The sequence below is a fragment of the Plectropomus leopardus genome, chromosome 14 (genome assembly GCF_008729295.1).
Source record: "Plectropomus leopardus isolate mb chromosome 14, YSFRI_Pleo_2.0, whole genome shotgun sequence".
Lineage (NCBI taxonomy): Eukaryota > Metazoa > Chordata > Actinopteri > Perciformes > Serranidae > Plectropomus > Plectropomus leopardus.
Genome location: NC_056476.1, coordinates 16,789,756 through 16,806,383, shown reverse-complemented (window position 1 = coordinate 16,806,383; position 16,628 = coordinate 16,789,756). Strand labels below are relative to the sequence as shown.

The window sequence follows — 16,628 nt, the reverse complement described above, 5'->3', positions numbered from 1 at the left end:
ACTGAGTCACAGTCATATGCATGATAGGTTTGATGCTTACTGTATATTTGGTTGTCAGGTATAGGTGTACATGTGCAGCACTTCCGTCTCTGAGAGTGTGAATAAATTAAGAAGAAAGGACCGTGCCTGCTGGTGCTGCCAATTGTGGAGAGGCATTACCCGCACACTCTGTCGCTCCATTTGTCTGAAAATGTATTACACTTTCATAATAAGACTTTTTTTTCCCCCCCAGTCATCTTTGAACATCATGTATTCATTCCATGCCAGCGTAGGGTGTAGAGATTCAGGGTCAGTGGGATTTTTGATTTCCCCCTCGGTGTCGCATTTATTTGAAGCTCTGTCTGAAGGTCAAAACCAAATACACCCAAACGAAAAAGCCATTGTTGATCTGTTTCTCCACCTCATGCCTCCCTATTCCCTTTCACCAAGAAAGCATCTTTCTTTCTTTGTGCTGCTGGGGCTTATGAGACTATCAGGGCACACCTGTGCCCTGAGAAAAATTCCCCTGCTCTCTCTAAAGCTGTATTATTCAGCACAAGGCCACAACAGTCAGTGTTTCTAAAAGCATTTGGAAGATTGTAAATGGTGATGCTAAAAACTGTCAGGAACCCACCAAGGCACAAAAAGAATAAAGATACTGCATACAATAGCCTCCATTCATATGTGTGAGGCTGACAAATTGTCTGGAACAAGATACAGGTTTCACATTTGATAGTAAAATAACCCTGGATGTAGCTTTCATATGCCAAAGAAACAGAGTAGCTTGTGTGTTTTTTTACCTGAGAGTATCATATACATTGTTTTTGACATAATAAGCAGAGAAAACACTTGGGTCGTACAGTCAGTATATCGGAAATTAATATGTATTTTTGCAAGATTTTTTCTGAATTTTGTCTCCCTTTTGTCTCGTTGTTTAAAACAGCCTATTGAGAAAAACATGCGCGTTTCATTAATCATGTCTCAGTTGAATAGTCGATGGTCTTTTATTTTCTATATTTTGAACATAAAGTGATTGCACTGCAGCCTAAATTCAATTTAATTCAGTGTATGACATTTATAACAAATTATCTCTATTTTGTTGGCAGTTAAATATAAATATATGTTATTAAACCAACATTAAAATTATTATAATTTTTTGCATTGGATTATATATATACACACACACATACACGCACATATACATATATATATATACATTTAATCAATTACACTTTCTAGGCATTTTACTTATCCATATTTTTATTTTGTTTATTTTTGTTATTTACAATAATGAACGCATTTCCTTTGACACCAACAACAGCTACTGTTCATAGATTTTATATTCATTGACAGTTTGGACAAGTATGTGTATGTAATTTTTTAACATAATGATAATGCATTTAATGGTTACGCCATCCATATCAATGAAGCATATATTTTTTGTATTTGGCTTCAGTCAGTTTGTATCTCTCGATGTGTGCAGGAATGTGTGTGTGTGTGTGTGTGTGTGTGTGTGTGTGTGTGTGTGTGTGTGTGTGTGTGTGTGTGTGTGTGTGTGTGTGTGTCTCAAAGACAGAGCAACAGTAATTGATAATCTCAGCTCAAAGCCTATATGGACTTGTGCGTTTTAGCTGATGGATTAGCGGCCACATGTCTTTGGCCAGGCTCTATTTGACTTCCAAGCAAAGACAGCATTAACACCATCTCAAGTTTTACTGGCTCAGCCTCGCTGCTGCTGTCAGTGTCGATGTGCTGCGGTGTGCCAAACTGTTTGGCAGGATTTTAATGGAACTGGTTGCTGATGCACAGAAAAAAATCTTGTATGACATTTTTTAACAATTACATGACTTGTGCATTCAGTTTTTGTCATACATTTATCTCTCTTTTATAGCTGGTTTTTTCATATATTTATCTCTCGTAGCCCATTTCAAAATGGATTTTCTTCTTGGAGCGACTGAAAGTGAAATGCTAATTGCAACAAATTCTGTGCTTCCATATCAGCATCACCATAGCTGGCCTCGACACAGGCTCACAGCCATAAGTTTTATTGATAATATTCTTGTCTTTTCTGTGATGTTCTTATTTTGCCTCTTTAGAAAAACCACTGCTGACTTTTAGTGTCTTATAGCTTGCTCATTTACATTGACCCGAATCCCCAGCGTGTCTGTTAAGTAGGATGATTTAATCTTCCCTGGCAGGAGCACCCAGAGCACCCCTCTGCTTACCCTCTAAACATGCATTTTTAATCAGTATATTAAGATGTCACATAACAGTCTGAGCTCATCACCAGTGCCGCTGGCCACAGCAGATATGGATTCAGCTGTTTAGAGCAGTATTAGACCCCAGCTGCTGGCTATTAGAGAGTAATCCCTCAATGACGATGTGTAAAATGCATTTTCTCTATATGAGAGCCTTAGCAGAGTGACTATCCAGGTGCAAATAAAATGTCATCTTTGTGTCTTTTAAAAGGTATCGCAGGATGTTACATTTACCGTGCGACAGAGAAGAGCAGGGACCAGTGAGGAAATCATTTGACTCATCTTCCGAAGGTCCCTGAAGTCTCCACAGGTCCTTGTCCTTGTAGCACAAGACTGCTGATGCCACGCAGTGCACTGAGAGGGCTGCGCCGCACGGATAAATATTTGAGTACGTGTGAGTGGCGAAAGCGAGATGACTCTCAGCCTGTCAGTTGTGTTTGGAGTCGCGGCATCAAGCGGGGACCTGCTCAGTGACACCGGGTAACTCAAGCAATGACATGAACACATACACATATACTTTCTCCCTCTGCACTCTCATCAGCCTCCCTCACCCCCTCTGTGTAACACACACACACACACACACACACACACAGATAGCCCTGTCAGCTAAGTCCTGTCAGAGGCATCACCCTCTAGGTAGAGTGGTGAGCATTGTGCACACAGTTATCAGGCAGCTTGCCAGCTCTGCCTTCTCCTGCCTCTACCTAGACGACTCCCTTCATCCTAATGAGCTCTGTCAGAATGGCATTTGACATAAGCCATCAATAAAGCACAGCTGACAGATATTAAGAGTCCGGAAATCCAGGATATCCCCGGCTGCTGCCCCTTGTAGTGTAGAAACAACTTCCGAATTCAGAGTTTGTACTCCACTTGCAATTGGAAGACAGATTATTACATTAAAATTTTGATCTGACGGATATTTTTGACGTAATCCTAAATCCACCTTGTCAAATACACAATATCACCCAAATCTGTGAGCAGTTTTTACCCCAGTGCAGTTCTCTGAAAACAAGCTGCTTTAAATAGAACACTGTGTTTGCAGATAAGGATACCCTTCATTTTAAAACTGCATTCAATGGATAAAAATGCATAAACCCACTGATTAAAACTGTCCTTACCCAATGAAAACATTTCTAGTTTTAATAGGCACCGAGTGTAATTGTGATGCATTGTAAGCACAGGCTCCTCTCACAGCGGAGCGAGCCTCGCTGTAGCTTACAGATTGATGCTCATCTTTGGTTGGCACTAATAAAACACTAGGTCCAGAAAAACAATCTTCCTTTTACAGAAACTCATGAACTTGACTGAGTCTTTTTAAATCCTATAGTATAGTAGACGTAATGCAGTGATGAGTGTATCATTTGCTATAAAATAATCCTGAGCTCAGGGTGAAGTCACTGCACTACGAGGGGCTCAGTATGAATCATTCCCCAGAGCTAATGGACACAATTCACGCTTCTGGTTTTATTTTTTTTTTCCCCTCTCTGTCAGTCTTGCTGGATATGTACAGTATGTGTAGGGCAAACATTCAAATAAATACATTAAATGAATATAGCTTGCCATTTGTTTCGAGCACAAAAAAATAATTTGTAACAGATTTTTTTCATACAAGCTCCTTTTCTGCTCACATAAAACACATTAAATTGCACATATCCTAAAGAGACTATGTGTAAAGGTCACTGTTGAAAATGCTGCAATAGTGCAGAGAAAAGAGCAAAGTCTGTGTGTGTGTGCGTGCGTGCGTGTGTGTGTGTGTGGTGATGAGGAGGAGCAGAGGCTCTTAGACAATGTGAAGTGGAGGTGAGGCCCAGGCAGCATGGCCGCAGCGTTGTGACCTGTGCCCTGACTCACGCATCATGTAGCTCCCTGGCGCCAGAGGACCTTCTGACCATGATGAGTTTTGACTCCTGTCACCTTTGGGTGTCGTCAAGATCCTCTGACATGTATTTTTTTTTTTTTTCTAGGAGAGGATGCTTTTCTGCAGCCTAAAATGCTCTACGGGTGACTGCTCTCCCCACCAGTGAAGAATAGAGAGGAGAGGAGACATTGAGGAGGCTTTCTAGACAGACTCAAGACATCAGGAGACAAAAAAGAGGTTTGCTGTTGTCACACACAAGCAGAATAATCGGAAAACTATTGTCTTCACACATCCCCCGTTGTGCTGAGAATGATGGTGTTACAAGCTCAGTCAGAAACAATGCACTATCATAATAGGTGCGAAGATTAGGATCTTTGAGATGTTATGTATTGCAGTCCGCTGTATTGTAAAGTGTTTGTTAGTGAATAAGATGGAAGAAGGGAGACAGAGATAGTGTGTGGGTGGCTGCAGAGGAAGGTCTAAAGACCAAGCATTCAGTCATCCCACCTGTTTTGACAGTGTCTGCGGATGTATCAATACAGTGCATTTAAGCTCACACAGTACTGAGGTTTGACAGTCAGACTATTGTGTTGGACATTTAAAAAAATGATTTTGGGCAGTTTATATCTATTCACCTTTGCACCCATCAGTTGCAGTTGAATGGGACTGAAAAAAGGGAGTGACTGACAAGAAAAGCACACCGCTGGATGCCAATTTCATGTATGTTTTGTATGTGGAAAATCACTCACTGGTGTGTTCAATTTTAATTTCAGGCATGCTGTATACGAGTGTGCGTGAACACAGAGGATTTACTGCTTGTAATTACCAGGCTGGTATTTTAGCTCTAACAGCGAAATGCTGCCTGGCACACACAATCACTTTGTTGTGCAAGTGCTATAGGTGATGCATGCATTTGTTCATTTGCAATTTGGGCTTTCTCTTGCTCTGCCTCTTACACAAACACTCACAAGAACAGGTAATATATAGAGTGATGCTGTGCAACATGCACTTTAGCTAGTTTTATTTAGCCCAGAGATTGACTGCAGTCAAGAGTGGAATGGATGTAATAATTGCATGCACTCTATAACATGCTCTGTAAATGTGTTTTCACAAAAACAGGGGTGGGGTGGGGAGTGGGGGTCGGTTTCAAGGTATTTCTAATGGCTTTCTTCAAAGTATTCCACGTTTACTCTCACTGTATTGTTTGTTTGCAACCGCCTGACGTAGTTCTCTCACTTACATTTGTTGCTTGCAAAGAACATGAAACATTGAGATTCTGGGAAACCTTCGATACAGGATCACCTTTATGCTGCGTGACAATAGCGGGATTCAGCGATGTTACATTTACTCGCTGCAGATGGTTGATAAAGCCCTGCGTAATGTGCAGGAGCACTGCAGAGATCTACACAAGAGAAATTCTCTTTGACCAAAGTGCAATGGCACCCCTGCTTTTGTATGACCTTGCTGTGCGCGCTGCACTGTTCTGTTGGTAAAAATGACTCCATTCATGGCAGCATTGAGAACAGACAGTATAAATATACAGTGCTGCTGTCAATCTCAGTTTTGAAATGGGCATTATGATATTACATATTCACCATGCTATTGTGAATTGGCTTATTGGGTATAAGGTCAAATATCACGTGCACTGATTGTAATAACAGTGGTCTGGCTGTGCTGTGTAGTATATGCCCTGTGAAACAAAAGCTTGGGGGAGGAGTATGTGTGTCAGGGCAGGGCTGGCCATGTGTGTGTGCGGCCCCACACTGACTGTAGCTGTGTATTGGCTCTCCTCTATCCGTGTCAGCAGGGCTGTGTGACTGAAAGGCACTGGATTATGTACACTGGGGGCCAATGGGTCAGCGGATAAGAAGTCTTCTCTGTTACCACAAATCCACAGATTAAACGCAGTGTCGAGAGCCAGTGCTGCCCTGAGGGCAAATGGGTCTGAAAACACAACTCTCAGAGAGCTTTGCCGTATCCCTCCTGTCACTGTGTAGCCACGAGGCCACGTACGAGACTTCTCTTTAAGTCCCGCTGCATAAGCCTGGCCTTTTAAATACGTCCGGGTCGTGCAGGGGTTATGGGTCGTGTTGCTGACATGATATCTTAATTGGAAAGTTAATCCTGTGCTGGGACAGCTGACTCCAAGTTAAAACAGTCTGTTTTGTACAGAGAAGTCAACAAAACACTGAAGTCAAAGCAGGCATTGAATGTGCACAGTTATGTTTGCATCCACCATCTTTGCCAAGCAGAAGTGCTTTCCCGCCCCAGGCGATGAACAGCATACATTAGCATTGTGTGACACTGTTTACATCTCAGCTCAGCGCCCTCTTTTGATGCTGTTTAAGTGCTTTAAACAGGCTCAGCCTACACAGACAGATCACACATTATTTACAAATGATATTATTTGTTTCAGAGTCAGATTGGCATTTACCTGTGATGTTTAGAGTGAGCACTCTTTGGTGTGTCTGCATGCATGTTTACATACATCTTTTTAGGTTTATGATTATCAAGAGGAGCAGAGATGGCGGGAGGAAGGTGCTCTGTATGTGATAGTGTCAGGATGGCTGTTGGTGACAGGCTCTAGTAGCGTCTCCTCTGCTCCAGTGATCCTAGGGAATCTGGGTCATTTCCAGCCTGTTCACATGTAACTATTCCCCACTCCTTCCCTCCCTCTGCCCAGGGCGAGCTACGACCCAGCTACATGCTAATGATGACACAAAGTAAATGCACTCGTCTCTTATCGTAAATTGGGAGGAAGCTCCCACACCACTGTGCTGCTGTATCAATCCTCTCTTCATCTTGTAGTCCTCTTTATGCTGCTGTTTGTCACTGAGCTTCAGAAAAAAAGTGTGAGGTATTTTTCTCTCTTTGGCAATAAGCTTGTCAAACTGTTAAATGCAGCAAAGGATCTGTATCAGTTGGCAAAACAGCCACAGCTGATACAGAGGCTGTTGGTTATGTCTGTGAAATACAGAGCCTTCACTATTCCTCATAGTCTTACTGCTGTGAGTAGCTTATGTACATAATGATAAAGAGGGATCTCAGTTATTTTACTTTGATTTGGAAGCTAATTAATATTTTTAAGGCTTAATGTTTTAGCCATGGAAACAGCAGTTGAGAAAACACTTTCCCTTACTAATGGTGCATTTAGTAGGTGCTCTAGAGCTTTCAGTCATATAATATGATCCTCAACAACGCAGAGAATTCATCACTGGTCATGGAATTGTAGATTTCCATTTTTCTTAACACTTTAAAGGGGAACACTGCCTTAATTAGGTTTCCTCAGCTGAGGACAGTTCAATCAATATTTGTGAACACCAGCTATTCTTTAGCAAAACCTGGAACCAGAAGAAATCTCAAACTTGTTAAACAAGTTTAAAGTCTGTTTGCAGCTCCATAGACAATGAGAGCCTGATTTTGTGGACCCACAGATTGTTCCTTTTCTTTTTTAACACCCAAATGTCTATCTTCTATCGTGGTGTTCTCCGTTGTAGTGTTCTCCGTTCTGAAACAGAAAATGTGCCCATATACTGAGAAGATTTCAGAAGATTTCCCTGGGTGCTCTCAGTGTCAACAATGACATCTTTTCCAATTCGTCTTCTATGGAGCAGCTCCAGACTTTATACTGGATAACATCACAAATTTGAGTTTTAGTGCTCTAGTTTTTGGACTTTGAAGAGTTGTTCATGTTTACTAATATTTTTTGGAGTGCCATAGACCCAAATAACAAGTATGAATTTTAAAAATGGGTGTAGTTCCCCTTTAAAGGCTTAATATTTTTATTTTTTTATTTTAAGATATCGTAATCTCCAATCAAACATGTGCAGGGTTTACAAAATAACATGAGAAACTGCCATTATACACATAAATGCAATTCAGTGCAATGACCCTGCAACAAATACTGGTATTTTTTTGTTTTTGTTTTGATTTTCAGCATTGAGTGAAATTACTAATCATTTTGTAGTTTACAGGCTTATGTTAGGTATTCCTGTTATTTTTTCTGTGCCTCACCACCATTATTTCGAATTCTGTTCAGCCCTGTGGGGATATTTGTAGTCGGAGGACGCGCAACTATATGTTAATGAGATCATCTATATTAAACTTTTTTTTTTAAAAAAAAACAACAACGCTATTTAATAAATTCAACAGGTCTGATATCGACCGCATCAAAATCAGTTTTGTCTGCAGAGAGCCGGCTGCAGGGATGCCAGTGAGATCCATGAAACAAGTAGACAAAAGAGAGAAAAAAAAAAATAGACGTGTTTGAATGAAGTCCACTGTGTTGCGGTGCTGCATGTGCGGAGATATTGGTGTCAGGAGGCCTACTATCTCCTGACACAGTGACATAGGCCTGGACTCGTTGGGATACAGTACACGACTGCGCCTTAGTTTATTTAAAATGGCATAGAAAAATTATAATTCTTTATGCGAATTAAAAGTAAGGACTTTAAATATAAAAATATGAGAAAGACACGCGTGCAATTAAAAAAAAAATGATAATAAGTGAATAAAATGTCCTATTTGCGGGGTTTTCCATAAGATCATTATATGTAGCACCTGTTTATTAGCGCAGTGATACTAAACACTGATTCACAATGTAAAAGAAATCGTGCCCTTGTTTTTTTCTTCTCCTATAAATGTTTTAACAGTGCCTATAACCTAGACGTGTTGCTTACAAAGCACAGTCTACAATTGTTATTTCCAGCCCTTCGTTTAAAAGATCCAAAACTCGCCGATATTTTATTGATGCGCGCTTCCTAGAAAAAAAATATTGCAGTCCTTGTAAATTTAGGCTGGGACGGGCAGCCTGCACAGATGAAATATTCACAGGCAGCTAAATATTTCAGTCCAGCACCTTGTCAGTCGCCCTCGGAGTTTGCTTCCACTGCTGCATCTGATGGAGGTCTTATCCTTTATTTACCAATATTTACCGGTTGGTGTAATATTACGGGTGAATGAATGGCAACACCGACAGGATCGTCTTAATCTGCTCTCATAGTGGCTGCTATAAATTGGCAATTTCATAACGATGATGCGGCCTGATTGTTTGTCAAAGCATGTTTTTGGCAAACATCATCATCAGGAGGTAATGTGCATACTCTTGATTATTACGATTTAAAGCAAAAAACTGTAGTGATGACGCTGCCTGCAGTTAACCAGCAAGAGAATGAACAGCTTCCTGTGCAGAAGGCATTTCATAACCCTACATCGAGAGTCTATAATTCATGCAAAAAGAGCCCGAAGGGGATTCAGCTCGAGTGTGCGCGTGCGTGCACGTGCGTGCGAGAGAGAGAGACAGGGAGGGAAGAGAGAGAGAGAGAGAGAGAGAGAGAGAGAGTGTGTATATGTGGGGGGGGGGGGGGGGGTTTGTGAAAATAATATCAGGCTTTTCCGTCAGAATGAACTTTACTACTGTATCCAGCCATGAAATAATCTGACCCGACACTTCAAACCATCTGCGCTATCTATCCGCCCTCTTATTTACTAAATCAGCCTGTGCACAAAACGGAGTGTGTCTGATACTAAAGCCGAGTAGCCTGGCAGGGCCACGATAATCCTATATCACGTTTATTCCCCGCTATGTTTTACAACCATCGGCAGCCTTCCTGTGCTGATGCTGTCAGGCACACTGTAAATAAAAGCAGATTGTGTGAGCTCCAGTCTGCCCGGATCGCCGTCACATAACTGCCAATGTAACAGCCATCAATTAGCCTGTGTTTTCAAAAAGAGCATTTTATTCATGTCCTACATAAAAGAGCATGCGTCGTCATAACTTAGGGTCTGATATGATTTATTATGGTTAATAAATTAGCACTTTTGTGAGGTTGAAAAATGCCGGAAGCCTCGACAAAAAGTCAAGGTTGCGAAACTGAGTTGGCTGCAAATTCACAGTCCTGTTGAAATAAAGCCCACATTGACCTTTTTTTAATGATTGCTACAATTCAGCATATAAGCCTTAAGGGAATATATAAGTATTAAACATAATGACGCAAATCCTATTTTAAAATGAAAGCATTAATTTAGAGTGAATAAACCTTTAGCCACGTGGGTTTACAATACAGAAATTTTAATATTGTACTGTTCAAAATTCTAGGGCCACCTTAAACGTTATTTTATAGCAATGTTATAAAGATCTAAAATACAACCGGAACGTACAGGAAATACAGCATTAAAACTCAAGTATTTCAGAATAAAAAACTTCCAACAGGATAAAGTTACAAATAGTGCGACCTCCCTTTCCACTTACACTTAGACAATATGAGATTAAGCCTAATCCTCTCATGTATTTACACCAGGTTGCATTCAAATCCAAATCTCAGTTTTGATTGTTTTAGTTACCTTTTGTTGTGATTCTACTATTCCATGTTTCACACTCAATATTGACTTCAGTCTGAAGAAGCCATTTTTTTCTGACTTTTTTTTTGGTGTTTTATTGCATTGCACATGTTCTCTGTGCTCTTTGTTTCTCTTTATAAAGAGACTGAGAAATAAATACATAGGCAGTATCCTCATTACAACTTTGCTAAAACAACAAATGATGGCCTAAGATTTTTGCACAGCACTGTAAATTTAAAAGTAATCCGTCAATTGAATAGATCATACCTCAACTGTAAATATGATACTGTTGTCTAATATTTAATACCATCTGAGTTTTAGGGCAGGGCCGTCTATCAGCGGGGACGTGTCTTTTTGCTGTGTAAAGCCCGCTTCAAGAGCTCTAAAGGGAGACTGAGCAGAGCCTGTTTGGCTGCTTTGGTACTTGACTATATAGACTGAAGAGTCTTTCTTCGACACAAAGGCGGAGGGTGTTTGCAAAGCACGGCGGGGCAGCTAAACGTTTGAAGACGCGAAGCAAAAAGGTCAAAATGTTTATATTATTTTTGAAAAGGGAGGTGCTGAGATCTCCTTTCCGCCTGATTGGCGGAATTTGACAGTGATTGACGTGCATCCATGGCAACCGGGCAGCCAATCTGCCAAGTCCAATAGGAAATCATCGGAGGGGGCTTGACTGTCTTTTTCTCCCCCCTTAAAAAATACATTTCGGCTCCGGGTTTAATTCTTTCGTACTTTCAATCCGAGCCTACCTTGAAAAATACATCGCGGCTCCGGCTCGCACTTTCAGCCTATTGCCTGCCAAGTTTGCCCAGCCCGAGGATGCGGTAGCCGGCCCCCACACAGCATCGTTCCTCCTCCGCGGCGTTTGCGTTTTTCACGGCTAGTCAGACGATTGGTTCGGTAACTTTGGGATTGCCTTGTTTTTTGGGTGTCTTGGACTGCCTTGGCGCACGGAAAGCAGAAGCAGGAGGACTTGACGCGGAGGCGAGAGAGGAGAAAGGAGGGGGAGAGGGGAAACACAGGAGAAGCCTCCATGTTTCAGCTGCCCATCTTGAATTTCAGCCCCCAGCAGGTCGCCGGGGTCTGCGAGACTCTGGAGGAGAGCGGGGACGTCGAGCGCCTCGGCCGCTTCCTCTGGTCGCTGCCCGTCGCGCCGGCGGCCTGCGAGGTCCTCAACAAGAACGAGTCGGTGCTGAGGGCACGGGCCGTCGTCGCCTTTCATACCGGCAATTTCCGTGAACTCTACCACATCCTGGAGAACCACAAGTTCACCAAAGAGTCGCACACGAAGCTGCAGGCGCTGTGGCTGGAGGCGCACTACCAGGAGGCTGAGAAGCTGCGGGGACGCCCGTTGGGGCCCGTGGACAAATACAGGGTGCGGAAGAAGTTCCCCCTACCCAGAACCATATGGGATGGAGAGCAGAAAACCCACTGCTTCAAGGAGAGAACCCGGCACTTGTTAAGAGAATGGTATTTGCAGGATCCCTACCCGAATCCCAGTAAAAAGAGGGAGCTTGCACAGGCTACAGGACTTACACCCACACAAGTAGGAAACTGGTTCAAAAATCGCAGACAAAGAGACAGAGCAGCGGCTGCGAAGAACAGGTGAGCTACACGCTTCTCATGGATGGTTTCTGATCACAGTAGCTGTAACAGAAAAGTAATTTTTTGCACATAGTGGAAAAGGAAAAACATGATGACTCAACATGCATTATGTGATTTATTAGTATTTCAGTTTATTGTAGCAGGGCAGGCCGTAACCCACGCTGGTTAGAGACATTTGGTTCTGACATTATTTCTCTGAATATTAGATTCAAAATCGTCCTGTAGGCCTAATCCTAAAATCATGGTGCTTTTGTTTTGTAATAAGTGCTGCTTACAGTTTATGTAATAATGCTATTTTTAAAGGGTGCTGCAATGTATAAAATAGCCAGACAGTAATGCTGAGAAGAAAAAAAAAAAAAATTCCTGTCATTTTAAATTATTGGCAGAACAAAGCTCTCAATCGATGCTTTTACTTTAAATTGTTATGAATGAAATTACAAGTCAGCTTGAACAAAATTTAGGCTAACATGAATAGGCTAATCACATGTTATGTTATGCTTATTTTTTTTACAAGTGCACCCCTGTAGTAAATGCATTAGATTAAGATAATAATCTAATGTTGAGAACGTAATTTAATAGTAGATACTGTTTGATTTCCCATTACTATCGCAGCCAATAAGTTGAAAGGCCTTTTACAGTGTGGGTCGAGGTCACATTGTTGTCATATTTAATACAGCTAAAACTGCCCCAAATTTTCCATAGTATAGTGACTGGTATGGTCTTTATTTTAATTAGTGAGATCGTCGAGATAAAAACACATTTAATTATCCTATTGGCTTATTCGAAATAGCCTAACCCACTTCATGTATGTATGTGTAAGGTAAAATCTGCTATAACATTGCTATTTGTTTTCATAAATAGCTTATTTTCTACCGTGCGCACTGCATAAATGTCAGTTTTGTTTATGGCCTAATTAAATTGCATATTGCATGTTGTTTTGGGATTTTCTTTTTGTAATAACAAAAAATTACACAGCAAAAAAAAAAACCCCAAACAGTTAAAACACTACAACCCTCAGTTAACGAAGAAGCTGCAAATAGAATTAGAATTTCCTCATTTACTTAAAATTAAATCTAAAATAATAATAATAATAATAACAACAATAACAACAACAACAATAATAATAATAATTTTGATTATAAAGAAAAATCCCTCTGCACGGTAGACGCCAATCTGTTCCGTCTCTCCGTGTCCTCTGCACAGGCTCCAGCAGCAGGTCTTGTCCGGCGGCTCGGTTCGCTCCCTGGCGGACGAGGACGGCACCGTGGACCGCCTGGGGAACTCGTCCAGTCCGGAGGCCAGTCTGTCCAGCAAAGCAGCCGCCTCGGCCATCTCCATCACCTCCAGCGACAGTGAATGTGACATCTGACGGGCAGATTGACGGTGTTGATGAGTAAAAGGGGGATACGAGTGAAAGACAATCCAATAAAACAAGTCATAGTGCCTGCGTTGAGTTAAAACACACAAACACACACACGAACTGATATTTGACGGGTGCCAAAACATGAGGGGATCTGTGATCTGCGGCGGACTGCCCGTCCTTTTCCTTTTAGGCCTACATTTTTTTTTGTTTGCGTTTTACCCACGTGTGGATAACTGAACTTAATACGGAAGAAACATATTTGACGGACTAATAAACCAACGCCCCGAGATGAAAAGTTAAAAAAAAAAAGAAGAAAAAATTACAAAAAAAGGGATGAAGGCATCCGAGCGCCTAACCTGCTGTTCTCTGTGGGTATTTCATGTTGAAAAAGAACTGTGATATTTTTACTTTACTTTCAAAGTTTTATAAATAATGTTTATTTGCCTATTTAAAAACGATCTGCTCTGTCTCTTTGAATTTCATATTCATTTGCTTGGTGTTTTTAATACTTACCTTGTGCACAGGTGAACCTGTTGAGCATGCGCGCTTTAGTGAAAATGTGTTTCAGTAAAAGAAAAAAGTAAAGATAACTTAATAAAATAATTGTTGATCAAGAGAGTATACAATTTAGTCCTATTTTTTATTATTGTGTTAAGAAAAAAAAGAAGAAATTGTAAAATAATGACATTATTACATAAAATCCTCGTCGTTCACGAGGAGGAAACTTTTCGTGATTATAACGCCACAGTGCTATATTCCCTGACACGTTTCTAGAGCGAGGCCTAATTGGCCAACATGCTTTGCGTCGTGTAATGCAGGGTGACAGCGAGAGGTCACAGAGAGGCCGACTCACTAACCCGGATGATCTGCGAGAGAGATCATAGAGATCAAAACACAGCAGATTGTGCAAACAGGCCTTATTCTCCCCGTGGAGGAGGACAGACAATGTAGATACAGGCTTCTTAGAAATCTTTGCAAGTGTCCATTTTCCCAAGAATGGCTTTAATTTAGTGAATAGGCCGTGTATGGTGCAGATGCATCCAATAAATGAACACGAAATGACAGATCTGTTATGGCTAAATCAATATAATATTTTTTGCTGAATTTGTGTAGCATTAATGCACACACGTAGTCTTAAAAGTAGGCTACAAATTATATCTGAAAATGTCTTATTCGGTCGTTTTATATGACTACAGTCTTGTTTATTGAAATCTGCAACTGTTCTTTAATTAAATGTTCAACTCAAAACAGTATTTTCACTCTACTGTAAAACTTCTGTGGAAAGCTATTTTTTTTTTAACTAATATTGTTTGTTTTGTTGTAATGCATCTGCAGCATCCTTCCGAACTAAAATCTGTCAGTAGTCTATAGCTTCAACAATTAGGGAAATAATCGAAAGAAAATTAATTGCCAACTATCTGATAACCGATTAATCACTTCAGTCATTTTTCAAGCAAAAATGTTAAATATTTGCAGTTTCTAAAATGTGAGAATGTGCTGCCTTTTGTCATTTATGACAAAATGATGTATGATGTGGTAAATGTATGATAGTCTTCTGGTTTTGGATTGTTGGTTGGACAAGAGAAGCAGTTTGCCGACGCCTCTCTTAGCTCTGGCAAATTGTGATTAATGTTTTTCAAAAGTTTTTGACGTTTTATAGACTAAATGATTCAACGTGAAAATAATCAGCAATTTAACCGATTACGAAAATAATCGTTAGTTGCAGTTTATACAGTATCCTCTCCCACTTTGAAAATAATGTCAGTAAAACATATCTTCCCGCACAGCATGTCACTAAATATTTATACTGTAAATAGACTTTAAATCGCGATAAATTGCCTACAGTGACGTCTTAATGTGGTGATAAACAGGCTAAGAGCCAAGTGAGCAAAGCAGACGTAAAGTTGAGCTTTTCCATCTGATGGGACAGACACCTGGTTCCGTCCAATTTGCAATTAATTAGGCTACAGTAACTTCTGCAGCAGACAAAAGCCTTTCAGCTTGAACAACACAGAAGCTAAATGTGTATGGAGAGAGAGGAAACAAGTGAAGGGAAATAAATGGCGTTGGGGGGGGGGGGGGGGGGGTTTTTTTTTTTTATATTTTTTTTTTTTTTTTTTTTTTTTGCTGCGTCTCTTTCAAACCACGGGGACAAAATGGCTGAATATTTCCGTTTCTATTGAGAATAAGGACGACCGGGGGACTAGATGAAAAAGTCTTTCTCGCAGTCAATAAGGTTGTCAAACTGGTCAGCGGTAATCAGTGCTAATGATGGGTCTGGGGTCCCTGCTCGGACAAAAGGGGCCCTGCCGCTGTTTTGTAAAGGGAAGCGACCGCGGGTCCCTCTCCAAAGAAAAGACTCCTGTGAGGGTAGTCTGGGGCGCGGAAATCACAACTTCTCTTGTGTGTGCGTGCGTGTGTGCGCGCGTGCAATTTTGAGCTCATGGCCTGGCCTATTGTTTTGTGACTTGTAGTGGCCTCCTTACGGGCGCAGCACATATGCTTCAGTAATTTATTAAATATAGTTGGTTCTAACCTGTTATCGGCATTGTGGAGAAAACCTTTCATATTCTATTCATCTTGCGGGCAGACAAGTTAAGGGTTGTCGGATAAGTGAGCTTAACTTGCATATAAGTAGACGCTCTTTCAGCGTCGGATGTGATATGTGTTGAAGGACAGGCAGCAGCCTTGGCTATACGTCTTTATTGTTATTGAATCTGTCAACGTTGTTCAGTGTGCAGACACTCTGCAGCGCGCTATAGTTTGTCAGCATTAATGACTGCACAGACATGACAGCCTCTGTATCTGTCTGCACAACATCTGCATCAGCATCACATTGGATCTGATCCTATAACTTGTTTTTTTAAGCCTTAAACTGTTTTAATATTTTTTGATCGCATCATTTATAATTATATCAAGACTGATACTTTTTCCAATACTAGTACTGATACTTTTTTCAATACATGTAAAAAAAAGAACTAAATAAATAAAATTAAAAAAAATAAACACAATATTAATTGTAATGATAATAATGTATTTGATTATATGGAAACAAATGCATTGGAGCAACAAGGAAATTATATTAAAAAAATATTTAAAACGAAACATTAAACTAAAAAGGAGCATTAAAAAATAAGGATTCCTTAAAATAATGGGAGATAACGAGATCCAGTGCTGATTTATGATTTTAAGTGTTTGTATTCTCTTAGTAGTCCTATAAAGTTCC

General features: G+C 40.6%; 1 protein-coding gene across 1 annotated transcript; it reads left to right on the top strand.

The window, feature by feature from the left end:
* Nucleotides 1-11,467: 11,467 nt before the first annotated feature.
* On the top strand, nt 11,468-13,408 carry six6a (SIX homeobox 6a). Its single transcript, XM_042501142.1, has 2 exons — nt 11,468-12,039; nt 13,243-13,408. The coding sequence occupies exons 1-2, from the start codon at nt 11,468-11,470 to the stop codon at nt 13,406-13,408; spliced, it is 738 nt and encodes a 245-aa protein (XP_042357076.1).
* Nucleotides 13,409-16,628: the final 3,220 nt, after the last annotated feature.